At 54.5% G+C, this 27,447-nt stretch overlaps 1 protein-coding gene across 1 annotated transcript; it reads right to left on the minus strand.

Annotated features, from left to right (window-relative positions):
- Window positions 1-27,027, minus strand: PPIL2 (peptidylprolyl isomerase like 2). The gene is made up of 20 exons (XM_046024947.1): window positions 26,902-27,027; window positions 25,147-25,196; window positions 23,868-23,913; window positions 21,667-21,729; window positions 20,635-20,686; window positions 15,674-15,725; window positions 11,667-11,758; window positions 10,721-10,810; window positions 9,807-9,882; window positions 8,925-9,085; window positions 7,624-7,699; window positions 6,929-7,035; window positions 6,386-6,475; window positions 6,003-6,036; window positions 5,317-5,434; window positions 1,436-1,492; window positions 977-1,049; window positions 809-871; window positions 580-719; window positions 1-306 (listed from the first exon to the last, which is right to left on the minus strand). The coding sequence occupies exons 1-20, from the start codon at window positions 26,931-26,933 to the stop codon at window positions 210-212; spliced, it is 1,569 nt and encodes a 522-aa protein (XP_045880903.1). The 5' UTR covers window positions 26,934-27,027; the 3' UTR covers window positions 1-209.
- Window positions 27,028-27,447: the final 420 nt, after the last annotated feature.

Below are 27,447 nucleotides of genomic sequence, written 5' to 3' on the forward strand. Positions count from 1 at the left end.
CGGGCTTGGCCCCGGCCTGGGAAGAGGGTCGGGCCACTGTACCGAGTGAAGGCGGGGAAGGCCCGTGGACTCCGAGGGCCAAGAAAGGGGACTCCTGCAACAAGCAAGAGCTTTAGTGAGCTGTAGTCAGAAAGGCGGAGAACTCCACAGTGTGGATACAGGCCCCCAGCCCTGAGTCCCTCTAGGGCTCCAGAGGGGCAGACCTGCTGCTACCAGGAGCTGAAGTCCCCAAAGCCTCGGCTGGGCTTTTTCTTGGCTGCAGGGACAGCTGTGCTGGTTGAGGGCTCTTCCTCTGCTGCCCGTTTCCTGGGAAGAGGAGAAGCACTTGAGCTGCTGGGTGTAGATGAGTCCCCCGCGCTGGGAGCCCACGCATACCCACAGCGCCTGCTCAGTGTGAGGTCGCACAGTCACATATCCCCCCTCACCCCGAGTCCTTGAGCTCCAGCGTGCACAGCGGCCCCCACGGCACCTGCTCCCCCCCAGTGTCTGGTGCTCTCGCCACAGGTGGGCTCTAATCATGGGCGCTGGGAAGCTAGGAGAGCACCCCACAAACGGGACGAGCACCCTCACTGCACTCACGTGGCTGCTGGGTTGATGTACTTGCCCACCCCCTGGCGGTACGTCTGGGGGCCTTGGCTCCCCGCCTTGGGCTGTTGAGTTTTTATAGCACTTTCTGGGGCCGCTTCCTCAAGCTGCGTCTTCTTCCGTTCCTCAGCAATCTGGGACGGAGCAGGGCAACAGCTGGCTTAGAGCCCCGCAGGCTGGGTAGGGTTCCTGCAGCCCCTTGCCAGCCCGGTGGCCTCCTCACCTGAGCATCGGCCTCCTCGTAGGGGTCCACAAACACGGTGGTGGAGTCGATGCGGATCTCCTCCTAGCAGCAGGGGGAGGCAAGTGAGCGGGTGGCGGGAGGCGGCAGGCCCCTCCAAACCCGCCTGCCCTGTGCCCAGCAGTTCCCCCGGTCTCCCTTGGCACGTACCTTAGGGCGGTCGGTTTTGGGGTCACTCTCCACGTTCTCCATGGCTGTCAGTGTGTCAAAGCCCCCAACAACCCTACAGCCAAGGAACAGGGGTACCTCTGAATGTGCCCCAGGGCAGGATACCCCCAAAAGCATGGCAAGAAGAGGGGCAGAGGATGGGCCTGAGAAGGGCCACATGGATGGGGGCATGGCCTGGGGGGGGAACCGAGGGGGGGGGCAAGTCTGGACAGGGCAGCTGGCCAGAAGGGGCCGGAGTGACCCTCCCCTCAGCCAGCAGGTCCGCGGAGCCAGCCATCCCTTGGCTAACAGAAAAGGCCCAAGTCCCCATTTCTGAGTGGCCGTGACCTCAGCAGTGATGGTCGTGAGACCAAATGAGCACTGAGCCGGGCATGGGGAAAGGCAGTGAGAGGGTCCCACGGAGAAAGGAGCCCACCCACACCAGCACCCCCAACCTCTTACCGCCCGAAGATGGTGTGCTTCTTGTCCAGGTATGCACAGGATCGAAAGGTGATAAAGCTGGGCGAGGAGGAGGGGGAATTAGAAGAGCCTGTGAGCTTCCCCACCCAGCCTGCTTGGCCACCAAGGCTTCTGGGCACCCACTAGGCATCCCCGTCCCCCAAAAGCAGCTCTGGGAAGCTGGTGCTACACTTGTATGCGTGGACTCCACACATATGCCTGGTTGGGGCAGGCCGTCAGCCAAGGCCACTGAGGGGACCGGGACCCCGGTTCCCCAGGAGAAGGCCTGGGAAAGGCCAGGGGAGGGTCTGCCACCAGATCAGACTGCAGCCAACTTCGGGTGGACAGACACTGCCACAGCCCGCAGGCAGAGGCTGCTGGGAGGGGTCTGAGCGGGGTGGAAAGGAAGACTGGACACCAGAGCCCATCCCACTGTGACAGCACGTGAAGAAGCAGGGACTCTGAACTGGAAGAGAGGAGACGGGCAGGAAAGGGAGCAGAGACCCTGAGGAATGTGGGTAAACACCCATAAATGCTGACCTAGTAAATTTTCACATCTAATTTGGTGTAAAAATGAGTGAAATGTAAATATCCAACTATACGAACATGTGAGCTGGCTGGGCTGGGGGGATGGCACAGGCAGCGTTTGTCTGCGAGGGAGGGAGAGAGATTAAGTGGTAACTGCAGACTTTAAATAAATCTACTTAAAGCCAAAAGTGACACATAACTTCCAAATCAGGTGAAAGAGAAAAGGAAGAAATGAAACATATTTTTAAAAAGGGGTAACCACGCGTGCCTGGGTGGCTCGCTCAGTCAGTTAAGCATCTGCCTTTGGCTCAGGTCATGATCCCAGGTCATGGGATCAAGCCCCACACTGGGCTCCCTGCTCAGCGGGAAGCCTGCTTCTCCCTCTCTCTCTGCCCCTGCTTGTGTTCCCTCTCTCGCTGTCTCTCTCTCTCTCTCTGTCAAATAAAATCTTAAAAAAAAAGGGGGGGTAACCAGGAAGTACAAATTAAGATAATAGAAAATACAGATACTGACTGGAAAGTTAAGTATGCACCTACGACTGTCAGCTTGAATTAAAATAACCCCAAATCTAGGTGTGTGCCATTAAAAAGACACCCCTAAAACCTCAAGAATCTGGAACGTTCCAGGTAAAAGCATGGAAGAAGAGGCCCAAGAAGAGATGGAGAGAGAAGCCTTCTGGGGCGGGGTCTCTGAAGGAGCGGTTTGGGCCGGAGAGCCCTCCTGGGACACCATGTTACCCACATCCCCGACAGCCCACGGCACGCACAGTCAAGCAAGGGACAGAAGCTGAAGCCCATTCCACCGGGGTCGACACCCCTTCAGAGCCGACCAGGCCTGACCAGATGCGGCCAGCAGGCAAGTCTCCACAAATGTCAACACCCACAACTGTGCAGACCTGAGCTCTGACCACCAAGTGGGTCTCTTGGCCATGTGTTGCTAAGACAGGTCAGGAAGCTTAAAAGGGAATGAGATAGTCCTGAAGGAAAAAGAAAGAAAGAAAAGCAATGACAGGGCAAACAAAGATACACCAGAAATGAAGTCAAGTCTACAATTCGTTCGATGACTTGAGAAGACAGTGAAGGGGAAGCACGAGCCGTCAGCACGCACAGCCTCGGACGTCTGCAGCGGCGACCAAGATGGGAGCCTGGGAGAGGAGAGAAACAGGAGGAAGCCAGTGAAGATGGAAACAGAAGGAAATAGCATAAAATAAAAACAGGAAAGCCTTCCGTAAACCATTAAGGAGAGCGGGAATGCAGATACAGTGACGGACAGGAAGGGAGATGCCGCAGAAGTCTGGAAATCTAGAGACGGACCAGTTCCATTCTGGCACAATAGCAGCGACCCAGATGGCCTTCAAAGCGGAACCCGAACTGAGGAGTCAGCGTGAAGGATCCGCAAAAGCTGTCCCTGGCATGTTACCTCACCAAGCAGACCGGACGTGAGCCAAAACACCCAAGGCAGTTCATGCTGGGCCTCAGGCCTGACCAGCCCAGCTGCCCTCCAGGACAAAACAGTGACGAGCCAGTCTGGTCAACCCAACACTTCCATCCACAGATCCCAGAAGGAAAAGAAAACGGTCCGATCGTAGTAACAGATGCTAAGAGAAAAGCCTCTGGAAACACAGCCTCTCCCAAAGAGTCGGGCTGGCAACAAATTTGATCAGATGGGAAAACAGCATGGAACCTGAGAGCGGGATGCCCACGTGCTCTCCTTACAGGCCCAACATGAGGGAGCTAGTGTTCCCGCCAGAAGAGCAACAACACCTTGAGCTGATAAACGCTGAATATCTAGGAAACCCAGGACGCTTTTTTTTTTTTAAAGATTTTATTTATTTGTCAGAGAGAGAGAGAATGAGCGAATGCACACAAGCAGGGACAGAAACAGGCAGGAGAAGCAGGTTCCCCGATGAGCAGGGAGACCTATGTGGGATTTGATCCCAGGACCCTAGGATCGTGACCTGAGGCAAAGGCAGGCACTTAACTGACTGAGCCACCCAGATGCCCCAACCCAGGACACTCTTAATAAACTATTTGAGGGCGCCTGGGTGGCTCGGTGGTTTAAGCCTCTGCCTTCGGCTCAGGTCGTGATCCCAGGGTCCTGGGATCAAGTCCCGCATTGGGCTCTCTGCTCGGCGGGGAGCCTGCTTCCTTCTCTCTCTCTCTGCCTACTTGTGATCTCTCTCTGTCAAATAAATAAATAAAATCTTTAAAAAAAAATAAACTATTTGAATAAAGTAGTTAGATATAAAAAGTCAACTTTTTTTAAAAAAAGATTTCATCTGTTTGAGAGAGAGTGTGCAGGCATACAAGCAAGGGAGAGGCAGGGAGAGGGAGAAGCAGGTTCTCCACTGAGTAGGGAGCCTGCCATAGAACTCGATTCCAGGGCCCTGGATCATGACCTGTGCTGAACACAGATACTTAAACTACTGAGCCACCCAGGTGCCCCCAAAAATAGACTTTATATGAGCAACTGAATTGGAAAAGAATTTTGTTTTTAAAATACCAAATAAGGGGCACCTGGGTGGCTCAGAATATATACTGTATATTTTAAAATACTACAGATGATTCTTCCAACTGGGAATACCTGGAAAAAGTATCTGGAAAACAGATGCCTAATCTAAAAAGCTCTGAAGAAAAATACAAACCTCCTCAAAAAAAAGTGATCAAAGAGGAATGAGTTGACAAAGAACAAGCAGAAACCAAAGAAGCTTTAAAAATTAGAAATAATGGAACTCAGGTGAACTACAGCTCCCAGAGAGCGAAGGACAGACAGATCAAGGGAAACTCTGGTTGGCTGGGCACCCCCATTCCACCCAACCGGACGGTGCTGCAGGGGAATCCCATCAAATGTGCAGGAAAGCCGCCCCCCCACCCCCCGCCAATGCCACCATCACCAACCACCGGGCCCCATGTTGCACAGACGGTCTCCCCTATCCTGCCCGCTCCATGGCGTGAGGTTCCTCTGGAAAACTGTCTTGCCTCTACTCCTGCCCCTCCCAGGCTGGGTCTGGCCGCTCCCCTCCCCACACTCACTCCCGTGGGGCCCTCACCTCCTGCCTTTCCAACAGGACACAGGGCCACCCAGGCCTGGACTTCCAGCACTCCATGTCCTGGGCCATCCCCCTACTGCACCCGGAGCCAGCATCTGCCGCCTCCCACAGCCTCCCTGGGCCTCTGGGCAACCACCCAGGCTTATTCCTTCATGGGCACATGCACACACACACGGGGGTGGGGTTGGGGGGACAGGGGTGCTCTCCCCCAGGGTGCTGCCCACTTTCTGGGCGGGATTCAGGTGGAGCACGCCCTGGAGGGCAAAGCTGAGAGGGCGGACCCACCCACAGGCGCCCACTGACTCACAACTGAGACTTGTTGGCGTTGGGCCCTGAGTTGGCCATGCTGAGGATGCCCCGGCCCGTGTGCGAGAGGTTGGGCCGGAATTCGTCTTTGAAGGGCTTTCCCCAGTACGACTCCCCACCTGCGGGAGGAAGTAGCAAGGCTAGCAACAGCAGTGCCTGGGTCTCGGCCAAGTGTAGCCAGTGGGACACAGCCCAGCTCCACAGATGTGCGCTGAGTCCTGAGGGGCCCCACCGAGTACTCCAGGGGGCAGCCCTGCTCCGAGGGAACCTCATCACCATCTCCCCATGGACCTCCCACCCCTAGCCCCCAGGCCCCTCGGAGCCCGGCGTGGGGTTGGACCCCTAGGACAAGGAGAACAGGGTGAGAGCCACAGGTCATGCCCACTCACACCACACTGGGTGAGGACACTGCCTGGGCCCTTGGAGCCGATGGACCCAGAGGTGGCTCCAGAGCAGCCAGGAGGCACTGCATGGCCTCTCCCGCCCATCCAGGCTGTGTTACCATCTCAAAAAAAAAAAAAAAAAAAATAACCCGAGGGATGCGCCTAAGGTCGCCCCTCAGGCTAGTGGCTGTCCTATCAGATTCCACGTCTCAGTGGCACAGCTCCCACCCAACTACCCTCCCCCCCACCTCAAGGCCTACAGAGCAGCCAGAACTGCTGGGGAAGCCTGCGCACCGGTGCCTACCTGTGCCCGTGCCGGTGGGGTCACCCCCCTGGATCTGTGAGAGGAAGCAAGTCCAGTCAGCAAGCTTTGCCCCGGGAGCCCGAGGCCCTACCCAGCCCTCCGCTCGAAGCCCGCCACTGACTGAACGAGCTCCCCACCTGCCCGGTGGGCCTGAGGGCGAATGAGCACCTGTTGAGGACACAGCCCTCCCGGGCCGGCTCTCTGCACGAGCCCAGCAAGGCTGGGCTGGGGACTCACAGGGGTCAATCTGCACGCTCCCCGCCCAGGGAGAAGGGCTCACAAGTACGACTCTCAGCAGTCCCCGCAGCCCTCGCCCCAGCCAGGAGCCCTACAGCCCCCACGGGGGTACAGGGCTGCAGCCAGCACGGACCCCCATCACTCACCACGAAGTTCCGGATGGACCTGTGGAAGATGGTGCCGTCGTAGTACTGCTTCTTGCAGAGCTTAATGAAGTTTTCACAGGTCTTCGGCGTCTACACAATAGCCCAGATGCTTCCATAGGTGAGGAGAACCCCATGGGAGGATCACAAGCACCACCCAGGGCCCATATCAGGCATGGGGGCCGGTCAGCTGCCCAGGCCAGACCCGGTAAAGCAGGACCGTGAGGCTGAATGACAGGACACGTGCACCTGCCATGACCCTGAGCAAGGGCCACCGAGAGACACCTAAGCAAGTGTGGGGGTAGGAGGGTGTGCACGCGTGGAGCCTGACCCCTTTTGTGGGATGGGTATGCATGCCCCTGCCAGAACACAGGCCCAGGAAGCACCATGCGCGGCTCCCAGGGTCCCTTCCGGGGAGGGAAGTGCAGGCACTGGGCCTTCTAGGGGGCAGATGGAATGTTCGTTCTCCCACAAGTACATACAGGTGCGACTACGGACTGAAAGCTGGGCAGGCATGCGGACTCTGGTGGGGACGGCCACACGCACCATGTCGCAGTGCAGCTCCAGATTGAGGTCGCCCTTGTTGGTGTGCAGGCGCACGTAGCCCTTCTTCTTCACAAACTGGTAGCGCAGCACATCCTCATCGATGGCGGCTGCAAACCAAGGCCCCAGGTCCGTGCTGCCCTCCAGCTGGGGCAACGACTCCTACCCACACCAGGTATGGGGGGAGCCCGAGGATCGGCCCTGGCCAAGCACGGGCTCAAGGCGCCCCAGCCACTAGAAAGGGTGGGTCTAGGGACCAGGGGACATGGCGGAGCTTGGCAGTTAAGGTGGGGGAGACTGGAAAAGCCTGGAATGGGATGTCATTGGGGAGGAAGGGTACAGTGGGGGCCGGGTAGGCCAAAAACACCAGAGGAAGAGGTGTGGGGCCAGTGCCAAGGTGGGACGTAGGCTGGAGCTCAAGACGGGACAGCCCCGGTGGGTGGAGGGAGGACCTCCTACCCCCAGGCTGGGCTCCCACTGCAGCCTCTGCCCGCCCAGACACACACACACACACACACACACACTTTCAGAAAGGGCCTGTCGCTGCCTAACCACACCGGAGCCTAACCACACCAGAGCTGCCTAAGCACCCATGAAGGCCAGGCACGATGGCAAGTCACTCGGGGTGCAGGGGCAGGATGCCCGCCCTTGGCCGCTGTGAGGCAGCCTGCTGGGGACGGACATGCAGGGGCTGCTACCTGCTTCGTGCGTGGTCTCCGGAACCATGGCAGTGGAGGTAAAAGAGGCGCTGACCTTCCCGGTGGAATAGTGCGCCTGCAGAGAAAACCAGGTGGCCCGTGAGCAGCGTCCCGGGAAGCTGGAAGGCCAGGGTCCCACCTCTCAGGGCCCCCTCAGTGCCGTTCCTCCAAGAAGCTATCCCTGGCGGCCTCCCACAGAGCCCAGCAGGGACTTCTGGGGGGCCTGGCTCTTTCTCTAAGGGCTCAGGGAGTGAGGGGACTGACTGGGGACATGTGCGACAGAGGGCCCTGACCCGTCAGGAGGCTGAGACCCAGTGGCCAAGACTCTCATGGTAACTGAGACCCTGGACAGAACTAGGAACCAGTCACTACTGGGGTTCACAGTATGAGGGACGCTAGTTCCTTTTTAAAGGTTTCAATTTCCTAGAGTACACACACGGCTTTTTTTTTTTTTCACACATGGCTTTTTTAACAGGGAAAAATAAGCCCCAATATGTTAAAAATATTTTTATCAAAGACAGAGAAGAGAAAAAAAAACATTTGTCCCCGTCAGAAAGAAATACACCAAAATGCTAAGCACTGTTGTTTTAGAGGGATGGGATTATGAACAACGAACTTCCTTCTCTCTTGTGAATTTTCCAGGATAATTCTCTGAGGGAACCTCAGAGCCCTCCCTCCTCCATCCCCTGGAGCCCTGCCTGAACAGGGGAATGAGCAGCTTCGGGGCCTGACAGGCCAGGGCACAAATCCCTTCACCATCACTGCTAACTGGGGGCCTTGGAGCCAACAGAGGGTGTCATGAAAAGCAAATGGGACACCCAGGCAGAGGCCCGGGCAGCAGGCACCAGCTGTCCCCTCCCCTCAGTACCATGGTCCCCTGAAACACCCCTGCAGTCTCAACCTGGGCTTCCTCTGGGCAACAAGTGACCTGCTCCGCAGGGCAGTGACTGCATCCCAGGGGCTGCCCCTTCCCTGCTGTCCTGAGGCTGCAGTGTCACGTGGTAACCAGGCAGAGGTCCACCCGGCTTATCCGCTTCGGGCTGCTGAGCTTGGGCCAGTGTGAGACACAAACCCCGTGGGCCCCCAGCATATGCACCAGCCACCCCCAGCCTCCTGAGGCCCAGCCTCAGTGCAGCCCGCCTCTGGGCCCCCAAGGGGCAGCTGGGCTCTGAGGGGTCCCAGCCAACACCCTCCAAAGGTATCCCAGGGCCCCCATGAGCCCCTTCCCCCAGGACCTCTCTGAGGAGCTGAGATGGGCAGGCCGGCTGCGCTGGCAGCTATGTAGCCCTCTGCCTACTCACGGCGTTCAGCTTGTCCACTTTCTTCTTCTCGGGGACCTTCATGGTGGCTGCCAGGACCTCGTCCCCTTTGAACTCCTTGTAGAGCTCCTGCAGCGTCTCACGGGTCTCGGCGTTCGTATTTTTCAAATAATAAGATGGGTCCTGTTTGGCCTTTTCTTCATCTACAAAACAGCACAGTGACCCTGCTCAGACAATCCCCCAGCGATGTCCCCAGACAGGCGCGACAGGGACACGGGGCCAGAGCCAGCTACAACAGCGGAAGCCCGGAACAGGATGCAGGCAAGTAAGCCGAGCCGCCACACAGTGACTCCTGGGGGCCACGATGCAGGGGAGGGGGGCGGAGAAGAGTGCGAGGCAACAGCTCGCAAGGGTGGCAAGACAGCCCACCCGTAGGCAGTTTCCACTGTGGTCTGCTCTGGACTCTGTCCCTAGCCATGCCCTGGTTACAGTCACCCCCTGCCCTCCCGGGACCTGCCTCCATGCCACAAGGACCCAGCAGCCTGCACTCATGACCTGTCCCTGCAGTGGGAACAGAGACCATTTCTAAGGAGCAAGGGGAGGACTTGGGAGAGGACATGGCCTCAGGGGGCCTGAGGCAGAGTCCTGAGTGGGGAGGAGGTGGGGCCCAGGCCTCCACCATATGTGGCCGTGGGCACCAAGCATATGGGCCCCAGCTGGGACTCCCCACATCATGCCCCCCGTGGGCGGGTGTGGGTGGGTGTGGTCCTGCCAACGTCGGCACAGAAGGAAGCATCGGCCAGTCTGGGCTCAAGCAAGACTCCTGGATGCTCCTGGCCCCAGCAAGGTGAGGGCTTTACCCAGAAGGCACGGACCTGTTTCACCCAAACCCCTGGCACCCAAGCCAGCTGTGCTTGTACTTACCAGGATCTGTCATCTTCATGTTGTTCTTCACATGAAAGAAATCGGAGACATTGAATTTGTCCAAATTGGTGGGGTCCTGCAGCAAAAAGAACACATGCAGCAAAGTGAGCCAGGCCACAAAGGACAGCCGGGCGGCCCGAGGGGCATGGGCCTGGAAAGAGAGAGGCGGGAGCACCATGGAGATCTGGGGTGTCAAGCAGGGAATGGAGGGCACCTGGGGTCAGGAGCGGGCTCTGCCAGGACAGGGCCAAGAGCAGAGGTGGGCGGGGGGATGGATAGTCACTGGCACACTGTGTCCTGTTCTCCCCGGCATACGGCCGATGAGCATGGATGGACGTTCATCTAGGGGGTGAGGGCAGACGTGAGGCAGCCAACTTAGGCCTCCCACACACACACCCTCACCACTCCCTTCAGCCCAGCTGCCAGATACAGAGCCCGCAGCACCTCGGGCCCACCCCGTGGGAGGGAGCATGCATGGACCTCTGGTGAGGATGGGATAAGCCAAGGACAGGAATAGCCCATGAGGCTACCCCAGAGTTTCAAAGTCCAGGTCTTTCAGGAGCCCACTCAGGGCTGACACCTAGAGGCATGTCCTCTGCTCAACACTGGAGTAGGACACATACCAGCCTGTCCTCCCTCACCTGGATATGGAGATGGCTTTGGGGGCAGAGATGAGCGACCCTGGCACAGCAAGGACAGGCATCGGGAGGAGAGATGTGAGAACCAGACAGAAGCAGCCACGCAAAGGCCCAGGCGGATAGAGAGTAGGCGTGCTGGAACTGGGGGCACCGCCAGCAGCGGAGGGGCAGCTGGGAAACTGCGACCAGGCATGCCCAGAGCCTGTGCGGGGCGGTGGGGTTGGCAGAGGGCATCATGGTCCACCCTCAGAAGAGCAATAGCAAGGGGATGCCCACCTGAAGGGTGATGATGTCCTGCCGAGAGAAGGGCTCGTCCGTCAGCAGGTCTCGGAAGTTCTTGGCCTTGATATTTAACTGTTCCACTGCCTGCAGCCAGGAGGGAGCCCGCTGTTAGGGTGCCTGCCCCAACCCTGGCCCTGGGAGCCGGGAGCTCACCCAGGTGCCAGTGCCATTCCAGGGGGGAGGAAAAGGATGGCACGACCGCGTCCCCCCCCCACAGAGGGTGGTGCCAGCTGAGCCACAGAGACTAGAATCCGCCATCTCAGCAAGGCTCACTGAAGGACACTCGCGCGACACACAGCAGACATCAGCAAACGGGCTCTACAAGGCCAGCCCTGCAGCTCTACTAAGCCCCTCAGGCCAAATATGCGCCCTGTGGGGCAGCAGTGACCCCCAGAGCCTCTAGGGCAGCACTGGCCACCCAGATCCTGCCCAGAGCCAGGGACAGGTGGGAAAACAGCTCAGAGAGGGCTTCCCTGCAACATGGCGCCGTAGCGACTGCTGCGGTACTCTCTGCCAGCCCACCCGGAGCAGCAGGCTGGGGGGGGAAATCGGGGCCTCCCCACCCACCCACACGCCTGCCCACCAGCCTGCATCTGCTCCTCCTGGGGACTCCAGCAGGAGGTGAGGCGGCGGAGGGTGCTCAATGCTCCCCTCAGTCCTGGGCCTGCCCTCAGAGCACAGGTTCCCTCCCAGGGCCTGATCAATGAAGACAAGGACTGCAGGGCGGACCCCCGGGGTACAAAACCAAACCCCAGATTTCAGGTCTGGAGGCCGCAGGAAGGGCACACCTCTTCGTGACTGCACCAGTGGCTCTCAGAATGCAAGCTCCATGGAGACAGGCTGTGCCCACGGTGCCCGGGGCAACCTCAGCACCAGCCCAGGGTTGCCCTGAGCCACACACTTGAAGAGCCTACAGGCGACACGGTTCCTGAGAACCCACCTCATAGGTGTAGACATTGCCGGTGGTCCTGACAGCTACGATGTGGGTGTTGTTGGTGAACACGGTAAACAGCACTGGGCAGTGGTACTTTCCTAGAAAGAAGGCACATACAAAACCAGTCAGAGAAAGGGCCAGGGTCAGAGCAAGGGAGGACGCAGAACCCTGTGTCAGCAGGCCCAGGACAGAGACCCACAGACAGCTGCTCAAGTCCCGGGCTCCAATTCCAATGGGAAACTCCTAATCGTCCTACAAAACCCAAGCCCCGCACGGCCTTCCTTGAAGGCATCTATGCCATCAGCCTGCTGCTAGCAGTCACTACCCTGGTCTCCTCCTCCTCCATCTCACACCTTGCCACATTCCCTAACCTCCTGTACCCTTGCCTGCATTATTGCAACAAACTCCTACTGCCCTCCCTGCCCCTGCCTTGCCAGCTCTGCACCAGGCAGCCAGCAAGCCCGTTCAAGTAAGTCCCAACAAATACACTGCGGAAAAAGGGGGGGAGGATATTTACAGATTGAGACTCAGGACACAGCAAGCACACAGACTTGTGTGGGCTTCTAAAAAATCTTGATTTGAAAACTAGAAAAAAAAGATTACGAAAGCATTCCAGAATTTTGACCACAGGCTGGATATCTGATACTAAAGAATGCCTGTTAAGTGTTTAGGTGTGATGATGGTACTATGATGACTTTTCAAGTTCTTATCATTTAGACACACACACTGAAGCACTTAAGCATGAAATGACACAGTATCTGGTATTTGCTTCAAAATTACCTAAGCAGGTGCCACACGGGAGCACGGATAAAAGCCACACAGCCCTGAGCGGACAGGAACTGAACTGGGTGATGGCTACGGATGGCAGGGACCCCTGCTCAGCAAGGGGTCTGCTTCTCCCTCTGACCTTCTCCCTCTCATGCTTGCTCTCGCTCACTCTCTTTCTCTCTCAAATAAATAAATATTTAAAAATAAAATAAAATAAAAACAAAGCCAAAAGGGGGCCTGGGTGGCTTAGTTGGTTAAGCGTTCAACTCTTGATTTTGACTCAGGTCATGGTCCCAGGATCCTGGAATTAAGCACCACGGCAGGATCTGTGCTCAGCATGGAGTCTCCTTGAGGATTCTCTCTCCTCCTCTCCTTCTGCCCACCCCCTTCTCACACACATGCACATGCCTGTGCTCGCACTCACTCTCAAATACATCTTTAAAAGCAACAACAAAGCAAAAGGGGCACGTAGGTGGCTCAGTCGGTTAGACATCCAACTCCTTATTTGTTTTGTTTTGTTTTAAAGATTTTATTCATTTATTTGACAGAGAGAGAGCATAAGCAGGCACAATGGCAGGCAGAGGGAGAGAGAAAAGCAGGCTCTCTGCAGGGCAGGGAGCCTGATGCGGGGCTCGATCCCAGGAGCCTGATGTGGGGCTCGATCCCAGGACCCTGAGATCATGACCTGAACCAAAGGCAGATTCTTTTAAAAAAAATTTTTTTTAATATTTTATTTATCAGAGAGAAGGAGAGAGAGAGAGAGAGCACACAGGCAGGCAGAGAGGCAGGCAGAGGTGGAGAGAGAAGCAGGCTCCCTGCCGAGCAAGGAGGCCATGTGGGACTCGATCCCAGGACCCTGGGACCATGACCCGAGCTGAAGGCAGTGGCTTAACCCACTGAGCCACGTAGGCGTCCCCCAAAGGCAGATTCTTAACCAACTGAGCCATCCAGGTGCTCCAAGCATCCAACTCTTGATCTCAGCTCAGGTCTTGATCTTAGTACTATGAGTTCCAGCCCTGCACTGAGCTCCATGCTGGGTATGGAGCCTACTTTTTTTTTTTTTTTTAAGGATTTTATTTATTTATTTGGCAGAGAGAGAGCATGAGCAGGCAGAGAGGCAGGCGGGGGGTGGGAGCAGGCTCCCTGCTGAGCAGAGAGCCTGATGTGGGGCTCAATCCCAGGACCCTGAGATCATGACCTGAGCTGAACGCAGAGACTTAACCCACTGAGCCACCCAGGGACCCCTGGAGCCTACTTTAAAAAAAAAAAAAAAAGGTGCTGGCTGGTCAAAAATGTTAAAACAATAAAACCAGGTGAATGGTCAGATGGTCAGATCTTATCTCTCCTCTCTGGCTGGCAGCTGAGAGTACTGTGAGTGCCCGTGTCCTGCATGACTGCTCTGCACCATCCCCACCCTGGACCCCTCCAACCGTAGCCCCCTGCTTCCACCTCCACACTATGCCAGCAATATAGGCCTCCTCAGAGCCTTTGCACTGACTGTGCCCTCTGCCTGGAATGCTTATCCCCACAGCCCCTCATACCTCCTGTCTCATTGGATTTCCACACAAACCCCGTCAGTGTGTCTCGATGTGACTCTCTCACCTCCCAGCTCCCTATCTTTGGTTGCTGGCAGAAGCAGCATCTGACACACTATGGTGAACCGTTGTCCAGTTTCCTCCCTCACCATAATGTAAGCTCCTTTTACTCCAGAAGGGATGTGGCCTTTTTGCTCTCTGCACGTGGCAGGCACTCAGTAAATACGTGCTGAATGAGACACACAGTGGGACTCTGAGTCAGCGGATCTCCGAGCTCCTCCGAGCTCTGAGCTCCAAGCGGCACGTCTGCATTGCTCACCTATCATCGTGGAGCTCCAGCCCCCAGGCCATCCACAAAGCTCAGTGCTCTGGTTTTGTCGAGGCCACGCCCTCATTTACAGTGAGCCGGCACCTACTGTGGGCCAGGCTCTGGGGCAAGACGGGTATGTCAGGCCCCAGCATCTTCCCTGGGATGCACGCACCCATTGAGCGCTCACAACAACCTCAGCCAAGGCACCTGCATAGGCTGTGAGAACTGTGCCACGCCCACAAAGAGCCAAGAGCAAGGTCCCAGCCCGGCCCGCGACCTCAGCCCTGGAATCTGACAAGAACGGTGGAGGGTGTGGAGAGCTGGGAAGCAGGATCCCTGGGCTGGCGTGGGGCTTCACAACCAGCTGTGAGGAGAAGCCCAGCTGACGAAGTCCCTGGCAAACCCAACACGCCCCCACCCCCACCTGCCCTGAGCCTCTGACCAGCTCCTGCCTCAGCAATGAGCAGACCAGGGTCGTAGCTAAACAGGGTCCATGCCCACAGGGCCCAACTGTCCACACAAATGCCATCAGCAACCCTCACGGCCCCACTGCCCTTATGGGAAGCAGTGCCCAAAACTCAACATTTTACTCCTTACCCCCTCCCCAGCTTTAAGCCATCTGGACCTTTAAGGAAAAATTATGTTACATCTTTTTTTTTAATTGGGGCAAAATACACATAACCTTTGCCACTTCAACCATTCTATTATTTTCAGTAATTTTTTTTTGTTGTTGTTGTTTTTACTTTTTTTTTTCAGTAATTTTTTTTTAAGATTTTATTTATTTATGTGGTAGACAGAGATCACAAGTAGGCAGAGAGGCAGGCAGAGAGAGAGAAAGGGAAACAGGCTCCCTGCTGAGCAGAAAGCCTGATGCAGGGCTCGATCCCAGGACCCTGGAATCATGACCTAAGCTAAAGGCAGAGGCTTTAACCCACTGAGCCACCCAGGTGCCCCTATTTTCAGTAATCTTTACTGCCAAGGTGGGGCCTGAACTCACATCCCTGAGATCAAGAACTGCGTGCTCCACTGACTCAGTCAGCCAAGGCGCCCCTACATATTTGAAAAATTAAGGGGCACCTGGGTGGTTCAGTCTGTTAAGCGGCTGTGTTCAGGTCAGGTCATGATCCCAGGGTCCTGGGATCGAGCCCCATGTCAGGCTCCTTGCTTGGTGTGGAGCCTGCTTCTCCCTGTGCCTCTGCCTCTCCCTGCTTGTGCGGTAGCTCGCTCTCTCTCACACAAACACAAATACAGAAATAAAATCTTTTAGAAAAAGAAAAAGAAAAATTAAGTGTCCGGCTTGATCAGAGGGGAATGATGGATTCTGCAGAAAACGTTGTGAGAGGCAGGGGCGCTGGGGTCTAAGCACAGTCTTTGAAATGGCTGTAAAAGGGATCTCTCACCTTCCTTGTTCTTTGCAAAGTTCAGCCTGATCAGGGACCTCCCGTCCAGTTTCTGAAAGAAAAATTAATAATTAATAAGGAGCAAGTGGCTGATGTGAAGAAATGTGGGGCCTATGAGGATGGGTGAGGCAGAGAGATGGGCAAGGTCTCTGAGCACGCAGAGCCCTCACAGCAGCAGGCAAGAGGAGAGCCACAGGGGCCGCCCCAAGGGCCCTGAGACCCAGCAGTCAAATGGGTAAGAGGGGCTGCCCCATGGAACCCCCAGCCTCTGAGCAGCACACTGACCTGCTCACAGGGCAACCCCTGCCTAGAGGCTGAGAGTGGAGATGTGTTTTATACTTCTCAAATGCTGACACGTTTAAACAATCTGAGGGTTTTGGAGGGGCGGGGTGTGGGAGGTTAAGTAAGCCTGAGGGTGGGTATTATGGAGGGCATGTACTGCATGGAACACTGGGTGTGGTGCATAAACAATGAATTCTGGGGGTGCCTGGGTGGCTCTGTAGGTTAAGCCTCTGCTTTTAGCTCAGGTCATGATCTCAGGGTCCTGGGATCAAGCCCCGCATCGGGCTCTCTGGTCGGCAGGGAGCCTGCTTCCCCTTCCCCTTCTCTCTCTGCCTATCTCTCTACCTACTTGTGATCTCTCTCTCTCTCTGTCAAATAAATAAATAAAATCTTTTAAAAAATAATAATAAACAATGAATTCTGGTACACTGAAATTTAAAAAATAAATAAAAATTTTTAAAAAAATGAATGTTACAGGGGCGCCTGGGTGACTCAGTCGGTTAAGTGTCTGCCTTTGGCTCAGGTCATGATCCCAGGGTCCTGGGATCGAGCCCCACATCAGGTTCCCTGCTCAGTGGGAAGCTTGCTTCTCCCTCTCTTGCTCCCCATGCTTGTGTTCCCTCTCTCGCAGTGTCTCTCTCTGCCAAACAAATAAAATCTTAAAATAAATAAATAAACAAATAAATGTCACTTTTTCACCTAACTGGGGGGTACACGAGCATGATCCTGCTGTTCTGCAGTAGGACTAGTTTGTTGAGGCGGGGAGGAATCAATACCCTGACATGAGGAGTGACTGTGATGGGATCCTCTAGTTTTCAAAGCTCCTGCGCCATCTGTAGTTTACCTCTTCTATGGGCGACTTTGCAATAAAACAAGGTCCAGGCAGCCAGAAGAAGAAAGCTGCCCCGAGGTGGGGGGCTTGGATTGGAGCAAGAGAAGGGGACTGCAGAGAGACCCCCAGAAAGGGGAGGGAAAGCTGTGTGCCCAGGAGCACCTAATTGAGAGCCCACATCCTGGTGGCGCCTGGCCACTCCAGTGCAGGCCCAGCCCAGCCCTGCCTAGCCGAGCCACAGAGGAGACGCTGGGCAGGCCACCCAGGGCCAGACCCTCGTGTCCTCGCCCTCCTGCAGTGGCCAGCCCTCACCCGTTCCTCCACGGCTGGTTTCACTCCTGCAGTGGCCACTCAACTGCCCACCCCCCCGCCCAGCCACCAGTGCAGTGAGCATTCAGCAACGGGGTCCTCGCTCCCAGGCTGCTCCCATCAGACAGGCCTCCTGCTTCAGGCCCAGGCAGCCTGAGTACATGATCCTGCACACAACATGCTCCTCCTGGGTTCCCAGGAAGTGACATGGGCCAAGCCAGCTCCTGGTGAACTGCCCTTGGTTTAGCTGCCACATTAGGCCTGGCCAGAGGCCGAGCCCAGAGCAGCTACATGTTTTAGGACCCTAAAGAGGACTCGTGAAGCAAAAAGCCTGAAACAAAAAGGGCCCTAGACGCAACCAAATGACAATATCCATGGGGAAGGAGACCGAGGCCATGACAACAAGCAGGGACAAGAAGACCTGAGGCAGTCCAGGGGTAGGGTGGAGGCAGAAAGCCACCACTGGGAGTGCAGAGCATGGAGCCTTGGCCGTGGACGAGCCCTGCAGACTCGTCTGCTGCAGACGTGACACTTGTGTCAGGGAAGGCAATGAACCCCGAGCACAAGCCAATCACGGGGCACATGCAGGGAGCAAAGACCCCATAGGAAGCCCCTGGAAGCCCACAGGGGCTTCCCAGCAGATGGCCTCACAGGAAAACACTGCCTAGCCACGCTTTCGAATGACAAAAAGTAAGGAAGGACACAGCAGACACCTGAAGGAGAGCGCTCTTCTCCCAGAGGCCAGGCCGCAAGCACCACCTCAACCATCTGAGAAAAAACCCCACAGGCTCTGGGTGGCCGGGCCCAGAAGGCACGGTACCCCCAGTCTTCTAGCCCTCTTTCTCCCAAGGGCAGGGAAGGACCGCTGGTGAGCCGCCGACTTGATCCGAGGGGCCCACGGCACCCTATACTCTGTCACAAGGGCCAGAGGAGCCCAGACAGCACAGAAGGGCCTCTAGGAATCAGGTAACAAGACCTCGGCTAAGTAATGAACCAGGGACATTTCACCTGTCCTAGGCTAGTGACCAGGACACTGTTCACACTGCTCGCCCCCCCTCACTAACCTCCCCCTTAAGCCTTACAGCACCCAGGTCCTCCTGGGCCTCCCTGAAGGTGGCCTCCACCCTGCATGGCTGCCAGGGTTTCCGTCACAGAGCTGACCAGGTCTCAGCCAGCTTGCTGTCTTCCCCAACAGGGCAGGTCCTCATCTTAGCAGATGGGCTCCAATCCCCTGGCTCCAGCCGGCTCTCCGCTCCACAGTGCCAGAACCGGCGGCTTCGCCCAGCCCGCTATTCCTCCTCACACAGGCCATTATTTCACGAGGTGAACAACCTCTCAGCCTCAAACACCTCCCCCTGGTGTTGACTGTCCTCCAAGGTCCCACAGAAGTTCCTATCCTCCCTGCTGGCCCTCCTCATCCCACCTCCACCTGAACTGCCTGCCCCACCCCATGCACCCAAATCCCTCCTGCTGCTCAGGGTTCTGCTTTGAAGGGATAGACCTTCCTGCTGAAGCCCCACTGGCCTGGAACACCAAGCACAGGCTGGATCGCCCAGTTCCACCTGTCTGTCCCAGGCACGCCTGGCACAGGGCGTAAGTGACCCAGTCCTCCCAAGATGGGACTGCACTAAAAGGCTCCTACTGGGCTCTCCCCAGCCCCGGAGAAACAGAGACCCTCATGTGACAGCCCCACGAGGCCCACAGGTCCATCTGTAACAACCACCATGGGTCCAGTCTCTCTGTGTCCCCTCCTCAGCCTCCATCCTGGTCCAAGTTCACGCAGCACCTCTTGCACAGACAAGGGCACAGACCCTTGGCTGCTTTCCCACCTTCCACCTTGCCTCCCTGTTGTCCTATTTCCTACACCACAGCCAAAGTGAGCCTTCAAAACGCAGCCAGGGGCGCCTGGGTGACTCAGTCGGTTAGGCGTCTGCCTTCAGCTCAAGTCATGATCTCAGGGTCCTTGGATCAAGCCCCAAATCAGACTTTCTGCTCAGCAGGGAGCCTGCTCCTCTCTCTGTCTGCCACTCTGCCTGCTTGTGTGCTCTCCATCAATAAACTCTTTAAAATAAAACAAAGATGCAGGCCAGATCACAACATGCTTCTGCATGAAACCCTGTCCAGCTTCCAGCGCCCCCAGAACAAACCCAAAGTCCCCCCAGGGCCTTCAAGCCCTCCCTAACGTGGCCTCTGACCATCTGCCACCATCCCCGGGTCTCAGCTTCAATGGCGCTGCTCCAACACCCTTCCCCAAGGCCCTCACCCCCCATCCCCAGCTCCCTGCCGGGGAGCGCCCCCACCTCCCACAGCTGACAGCTCCCAGGCCCTGCCTGTTGCAGCTGAGGAACTGAAGAAATGGGCCTGTGCCACAGCGTAAGAGAACAAGAGGGCCCCAAGAAGTAAAGGGACCACCAGAGTGTGGGAAAGGCAGCAGCCCCACAGGTTTATGACAGAGGCCTGCAGTGGGGGGCAGAAAAGAAGACTATGCTGGAACTTGGCTCTGGGGCTCTTTCCCCGAGTGGCACAGAATTCCTGACACTGGGCCTGTGTGCATGACATAGAAGTAGCTGCTCAACCTTGCTCATGATAAAAACACAAATTAAGGGCGCCTAGCTGGCTCAGTCAGTGGAGCATGCAACTCTGACCTCAGGGTTGTGGGTTCGAGGTCTGCACTGGGTGTAGAGATTATTTAAAAGTAAAATCTTAAAATGTTTTTTTTATTTTTTTATTTTTTTTGTTTTGTTTTTTAAGATTTTATTTATTCATATGACAGAGATCACAAGTAGGCAGAGGCAGACAGAGAGAGAGGGGAAGGCAGGCTCCCCACTGAGCAGAGAGCCCGATATGGGGCTTGATCCCAGGACCTGGAGACCATGACCTGAGCCGAAGGCAGAGGCTTAACCCACTGAGCCACCCAGGCGCCCCTTAAAATGTTTTTTTTAAATGCTCTCACCCTGAGGCAAAGAAAATTTCTAAAAACTTGATCCTTATGGTTATTGAGGGTATGAGAAAACAGGCATTTGCCACTTCTCTGGAGGACCATTTGCCAATAGCTCCCGAAACAGAAAACGCACCCTCCCCATGACCCAGCAGTCCTGGGCGGACCCCCATATATGTGTCCAGAGACGGGCACAGGGTGGTCGCTGTCCGCTATAACAGCAGGTGACTTCCAACATGCCACAACAGCCCCACAAGAAGACGTGTGCAGCCAGGACAGAATGTGGAACAGCTCTACACACTGACGTTCAGATCTCCAACACCCCAATGGGCGAGGAAGCAAGATACAGTGGGGTTCACGCGTGGGACTGCATCATGAACCAAGGAAAGAAAATGGACGTCTGTAAACACGCACATACATGTAAGGAACATTTCCAGAAAGGAATAGTGTGGGGAAGAGAGGGGAGGACAGTCCCACTCACAGTGCCCTGTGCAGAGTCCTCTACCGCGCTCATGTGTACACAAAAACCACAGAACAAAGGACAGACGAGAGGATAGCGTTCAATCGGCATCATTTAAAAACTCATGCCTAGCCACATACCTCTCCGTTGCTGGGGTTGGTCCCATACTTCTTAAGCCAAGGGACGATGTTACTGAAGGGAAGAGAAGAGAGAATGTCAGCCAGGTGGCCAGGTGCAGCCCTGTGATGAGCCCACCATCCATGACGGCCGCGTCCAGGTGAGTGGTGCGAATGGGTTTTGCTCCTCGTCACTTCTGCTAGCCCTTTGCCTTGACCAAGGAAGTGAGGAGTATTTCTGGATACATGGGTTTCAACGTATATCCAGCATTTTTATTGGGGTTATGGATAAACAACACAAAGCAGCAAAAAAAAGATAAACGTAAATGTTGATACGTCCACACAGTGACATACTGGGCCAGCACCAAAAGTCAGGCTTCCAGAGAATTCTGAATGACACAACTGGGTGAAAAACGGATTCAGAACTGTCTTTGCAGTACTACCCCAACCACATACCACAAATAAATTCACGGAAAAAGAAGAGTATAAATGTTGACCATAGTTATCCCGGATAATGTTATTATGGTAAATTTTTCCTTTAACTTCTAAGTATTTTCCACATTTTCTAAACAGAGACTGAAGCATGAAAAATTTACAGAAGCTGGTTTATGCTGGAACATAAAACTGAGCACCATGCTTTTCAAAACACAGCATGGGGAAAGTGTACCTAAATTATGGCTCTACTTTCATAAAGTGAAAAGTATTCAAGTTCATTAACATTCCAAAACAGGTATAGTTAGGCCAATTAGAACCCTAGGTGTCCCCACCCCCGGATGGGGAGAGGTCAATGCTACCCCAGGCAGGGACAGTAGTGCCTGCCAGCAAGGCTGCCTGCCCAGGGGTCATAACAACACTGTGGCCTCATCCCTGAAGCTGTGGAAGTCTCCTGGGTTCCCAAGAGGCCACCCAACACTCCCGAGGCTGCCAAGACCCCAGCGTGGCCTGGCTTGGCAGTGCCTAAGACACAAACCCCCCAGCTGGTTCCATCCCCCCTTCCCGAGTGGGTGTCAACAATCTCACCCCCTTTGTTAGCTCAAAAGTCGAGGGAAAACTCACAGCAAGTCGAAGACGACACCTTCAGGGGTGCAGACCGGGTAGGCGAAGGGCTGCAGAGAAAGACTGAGAAAAGGGCAGAGTCACTCCAGGTCACACAGTGGCTCCCATGACTTCTCCCTTTGTTTCTTCCTTCTTCCCTCCAACAATTCCAGGGCTCCTCTGCCCAGCCAGGGCTGGGTGTCAGTTCAGAGGTGAACCCCACATCCCCATCCCACAGAAGCTCCCTGTACACACCAATAAATACAAGGCAAGGGTCCCAAGAGGTGCTGAGAGCACCTTGGGGCAACAGCAGCCTCGCTCTTCCCATACTCTCTGCTGTGTCATTTGACATGTTCGAGCCCAAAACAAGTTCCTGGAGGCAGCCTTGCGGGGGCAGGGCTACAATTCACTCCCTAAAACCTCACATAGCAGGCAGGCCACACTCTTCTACTGAGAGCTGCCCTCTCTCATCCCCAGAAACTCTGGCGGGCCTATCCTGGTCTGGGGGTGCTGGGCCCACTCCTGCTTAGAGTGTGCACACAATCTCCCCCACATTTCCAAGGGGTAGGCACATGACTCAGGCAAGTGCCCTAGGAGCCCTGGGTAAGTTCTAATACATGGATATGGGGGTAGATGGCTCTGCAGAGACCCAGACTGCCACAAGCCATTTACCACCTTGTAGAGGGTAAAAAGCAGAACCTACAGATGAAGGAAGATTATACCTGGTGAACTTCCTTGAGCCAATACCCTTTTCTCTTGCACGGGGTTTCTATCACCAGTCATCAAGAGCCCTGGCTGACCTGGCTTGTTTGTAAATTGGTCATCTCTAAGTTGTGTCAGCACAGGTCAGTCCCTAGGACCTGGAGAGCCTGGCAGTGATAGGGTCACCTCCCCAGATGCTGCTCCAGAAAGCCCTCAAGGAACAACCTCACCACCTCCCTTTCTGGGCCAACCTATTACTCTAACCCAGTGGTGATCCTGCTGCTGCTGGGGGCTGATGACAACAGGGTTCAACACCAAAGCAAGCTCCAGACGGCAAGACGCCGTCCACACATCTTCTCCAAAATGGGCCTCAAAGGACATATTCTCAAAGCACATTTTTACTCAGAACCCAAGGTAGTTAAAAAGTGGATGAAACACAGTTCAGAGACCTCTTGGAGGAACTGGAAACCAAGGATGAAAGTATTTCCATAAAATCCATTCATGCACACTCTGAATGAGACCAGATTCCCAGGAGGCTGATGACAAATATCTGTGGGGAGAAATCCAACCAATGATGCCTCGGTCTCACTTGTTGACCCTCCCTGAGCAAGTGCTAGGAGCAGGGAAAAGCCCTCACTCAATGCTACATGGGATCCTCCTGGGGCAGACCAAGTGGCTGCACCCTTGGCCGTTCCTACATGCTCACTGCCCTGTGGTGTCTGGCTGAGAGCACTAGGAGAGCTCTGTCAGTTCTCAAGGCCCATCATGACCTACGGAATCAGAAACCAACGGGACACACACACACACACACACACACACACACACACACACACAATGCATGTGTCCAGAGCAGGGATGATCACAGCTTGAGCTTGGGGAAACTGAGGCCCAAGTGGACCATCCCCCCAACCCCCAGTGTCTGGGGTTTGTTAATGCTAGTCCCACTTCTCCAGCAGACCCACCTTCTGTTCATACACGTACCAACCATGGTGGGAAGAAGCATCCGGGAGTGTCTACAGCTGGGTTTCTCCCCATCCCCAACAGTAACCTGTGTTCCCAGGGAAGGGGGAAGGTGTTCACAGTATCATGACTACTACCGATGCTGTTACTACTTAGACCCTGGACTAAAAGTAAAGCATGAAAGACATGCGCCCAGAGTCAGACCACTGGGTTCAAGCCTCAGTGGCATCACTTTCTGGATGTGACACCAGGATGAGGGACTTCCCACTTTTAGATACTGATTCTCTCAAGTGTAAAACAGGCTTAACAACAGAGTCTACTTGCCTTAGAAAGTAAGAAAGAGGCTAAAAGAAAATGCATAAACATACAGACACAGAATGAGCAGAAAGTTAAGTATTAATTCTTATCACTCTTAGATCACCTTCTCTCAGTTCAAGGAAGATCTAGGTGGGGGAACACAGACGGAACCCACAGCTGCGTCCCCAAGGACCAGATCCACTGTCAAATAACGAGTATCAGGAAACAAGTAGGAGGGACAGATTAACACTCGAAACTCTTACCTGCAGTGATCAAAAGGTAAACGACGAAAATTGGCTTGTGGGATATCTGTTTAAGATGAAAATAAAAGAAAGTTTATTCTATAAATAACTTCATGTGTGTGTTCCTACCACCAATTCAATCCCATGTTAAGAAAAAGTTCATGTTAACTACCTAGTGCAAACACTAGTGTGGGTTAAAAACCTTTCAATAGAGGTGCCTGGGTGGCTCAGTCGTTAAGTGTCTGCCTTCGGCTCAGGTCATGATCCCAGGGTCCTGGGATTGAGCCCCACATCGGGCTCCTGCCAAGCAGGAAGACTGTATCTCCCTCTCCCACTCCCCGTTTGTGTTCCCTCTTCCAAAAAAATAAATAAAATCTTAAAAACAAACAAACAAAACCTTCAATAGGTAGAACACATGGAGTATATCAAGAACAAACTTAGAGTAATAAGCCACTGAGGTTGGGTTTCTCCCACAACATTGCTGTGGGGCCTGGCTTGGCTTTCCAAGACGGCTATGCTGGTTTTATCCCCCTCAGCAATTAATGAGAATGTGCTCTTTTTAATGCAGCCTTGATAACCTTGGGTATTATCACTCTTTTCATTCTTTATTAACTTGACAGAAAAAAGAATATTTATTTTAATCTATGTCAAAAAATATCACCACCAGGGTGCCTAGGTGGCACAGTCAGTTAAGCATCTGACTTTTTTTTTTTAACAGATTTTATTTATTTATTTGACAGAGAAAGAGAGATCAAAAGTAGGCAGACAAGTAGGCATAGAGAGAGGGGAAGCAGGCTCCCTGCGGAGAAGAGACCGTGATGCAGGGCTAAAACCCAGGACCCTGAGATCATGACCTGAACTAAAAGCAGAGGCTTAACCCCCTAGGCCACCCAGGTGCCCCTAAGCAACCGACTCTTGATTTTGGCTCAGGTCATGGTCTCAGGGTCATGAGATCAAGGCCTTGTCCACTCTGTGCTCAGCATGAAGACTGCTTGAGTCTCTCTCTCTCTCTCTCTCTCTCTGCCCCTACCCCCACCTGCAGTTGCTCTCAGGCATGCTGTCACAAAAATATATATAGATACATAGATATATATACCCTCACCAAGATTAATTTTCTCATGTGTTCAGTGTTCTTTTTTGTGAATTATCTGTGTTCTCAACCCATCTGCTACACTTTCTGTGTTCTTGTTCATTGTTAACTTTTACAGTCTCACTGTGTAGTGAAGACCATTATTACTTAATTACAAACCCCACCGTACACACACATCCACAAGGGAAACAGAAGGATTTCATGCCTTACCTGGTTTCTTGCCACCATAGAAGTGAGTGTATTCAGCACAGGTAATGTACCTGAAGAAGAGAAAGAGAATCTTACTACCACCACCCTTTATAAAGAGGACAGTCTCTGGAAGTAACCGATGACTGAATCGTTTCACTCATTCAGCAAATGCTTATAAAACACTTGCTATGTGTCAGACACATAGTGGTAAATACAACAGAACACAGAGATACACAAACTAATAAGCAAATACAAACAGTCCTGCTTTCCTCTGAAGGAAATGAACAGAATTTAACAGAAGGCTTAAAGATGCAAAGGAGCTGGCCATGTGAAGATCTGGGGGAAGAACTTTCCAGGTAGAGGGACCAAGCAGGCTTATCACATATAAAAGCCCTGAGATAGGAAAAGCTGTTGTGTTTTCAGAAAAGGGTGAAGTCGCTGAAGAAAAGCACACAGGGGAATCCAGGAGCCAATGAAGAAGGGTGGTGGTCAGATCACACAGGGATTACCCACAAGCCGGGTAAGGGCTAAGGATTGGCTTTAAGCAGTATGGAAAGCTGCTGGAGGGTTTTGAGTAAGGTCCTGGCATGACTAACATAAGCCCTCAAAGCATTTCCCTGGAGCCTGTGGAGAGACGGACAAGCAAGAGAGACAGCAGAAAACCAATCAGGAGGCAACTACAAAGGTTCAAGGACAGGCACGCATAAACTCCTATGGGACGGTCGCTGGATGAGTGAGAAGTGGCTCCTGGAAAAGCCACAAGGATTTACTGATGAACAGGGGAAGAAGTGAGCTGCAGAAAAGAGGCCTCAAGGCTAACTCCCAGACTTCTAAGAAACCTAATGGCAGTGTGACCACTGAGAGAGGGGAGATGAAGGAGGAGCATATTAAATTTGAGATGTCTATCAGACCTCCAACTGGAAATGTTGAGTAAGCAGCTGACTACTGCAAGAGGGGAGATCACAAAGAACATAAAGGAAAGAAAAAACGTGGAGGACATGGATGTATGAAGTCTGGGAGAGGAAAGAGGATCCAGCAAAGGAGACTGAGGATAGAGACGCCACTGAGGCAGACGTAAAACCAGCAGCCTATGATGTCCCACATAACAAAGAAGGTGTTCAGGAGTGAGGTGGTCAGCTGTGTCATGCTGTTGAGAAGCCCAACAAAATCAGAACTGTGAACTGATTGATCACTGGATTTAGGAACAGAGAAGTTACTAGGATCCTGACACTAGTAGTGCTGCGGAGTCAAGCCTGCCTGGAGTAGTTTCAAGACATGAGAACACAGCAAGCCGACGCAAGTCTTTCACTTCATGTGAAAAAGAAAAAAAACAACAAATCACGGTGGCAGCTGAAGGGGAGCACGGGGCACGACTAGTTTTGTTTTAAACTGCAAGACTGAGGGACATGAGTGTAGGCGGATGAACCAGCACGCAGGGAGACTGGAGGTGCGGGAGAGGCAGGGGCTGATTCGGGAGCAGAGAGCGGGAGTGCAGAGGGGCCCGTGCTCGCCCAGCGCCAAGGCAGTGGGAGGGCCACGCTCAGAAGAGGGCACTTACGGCGTGTTAGAACCGGGAGCCCGGGAGACCTCGGCGCTGTGGGTGGGGGGAACGGGGGGTAATTCCCCGCCTGGGGAAGGGGTAGAGGCTTCCGGGACGAAGTCTTTTACGAGCCACTAAGGGAACCAGATCTGAGAGGGAAGAGGGGCGGCGCTGAGTGCGGGACAGGCGGGCACTGAGGCCGAGCGAGGCTCCGCTCCGGCTGCGACTCAACTTACATCTTGTCCTTCTGATGTTGACGCTTCCCCATGACGGCGGCGACGGCGCTGGCAGTGCCAGGACTAGCGAGTGCGGAGAAACGACGGCAAACAATCCAAATTCCGACTTCCTGGCCCAGCTCCCTAATTACTTCCAGGTCTTGGGGACCCGCCCCGGAAGCGGGCGCGGAGCGTAAGGGGACTGTGGCACCTGGTGCCGAGTGCGCATGCCCAGCAAGTAGAGCCGAGTCCTAGGGTGCCTGGGCCGAATTCATCATAGGGCTTAGGTGATGGTGAGGCAAGGGACCTCTGCCTCGAGGCCCCACTTTCTCAGGCGCTGGGGGTCCTCTCTCTGGATCTTTCGCATCCCCATCCAGCCCTGGCTACGTGCCGTTCCTGCTCAAGCGCGCCCTGGTTTCACCTGGGCTCTCAGGTCTTTAAGTCAGCTGGGCGCCTTAAGTCCCACCAGCCTCGGGCTCATCTGTTTCCTTCCACCACAGACAACTCCAAAGGCACGTCCCCGTTCGCTGTGTGCCTGTTCTGCTCCCCCTATTCAGTCCCCACCAA

The sequence above is a fragment of the Meles meles genome, chromosome 12 (assembly GCF_922984935.1).
Source record: "Meles meles chromosome 12, mMelMel3.1 paternal haplotype, whole genome shotgun sequence".
NCBI classification, from domain to species: Eukaryota; Metazoa; Chordata; class Mammalia; order Carnivora; family Mustelidae; genus Meles; species Meles meles.

Excerpts from the sequence above, each read along its gene's own strand:
- PPIL2 (XM_046024947.1), bottom strand. The coding sequence starts at position 26,933 with ATGGGGAAGCGTCAACATCAGAAGGACAAGAT. Across the intron at positions 25,197-26,901 it reads CAACATCAGAAGGACAAGAT|GTACATTACCTGTGCTGAAT; the intron begins GTAAGTTGAGTC and ends TCTCTTCTTCAG. Across the intron at positions 307-579 it reads TACATCAACCCAGCAGCCAC|GAAACGGGCAGCAGAGGAAG; the intron begins GTGAGTGCAGTG and ends TCCTCTTCCCAG.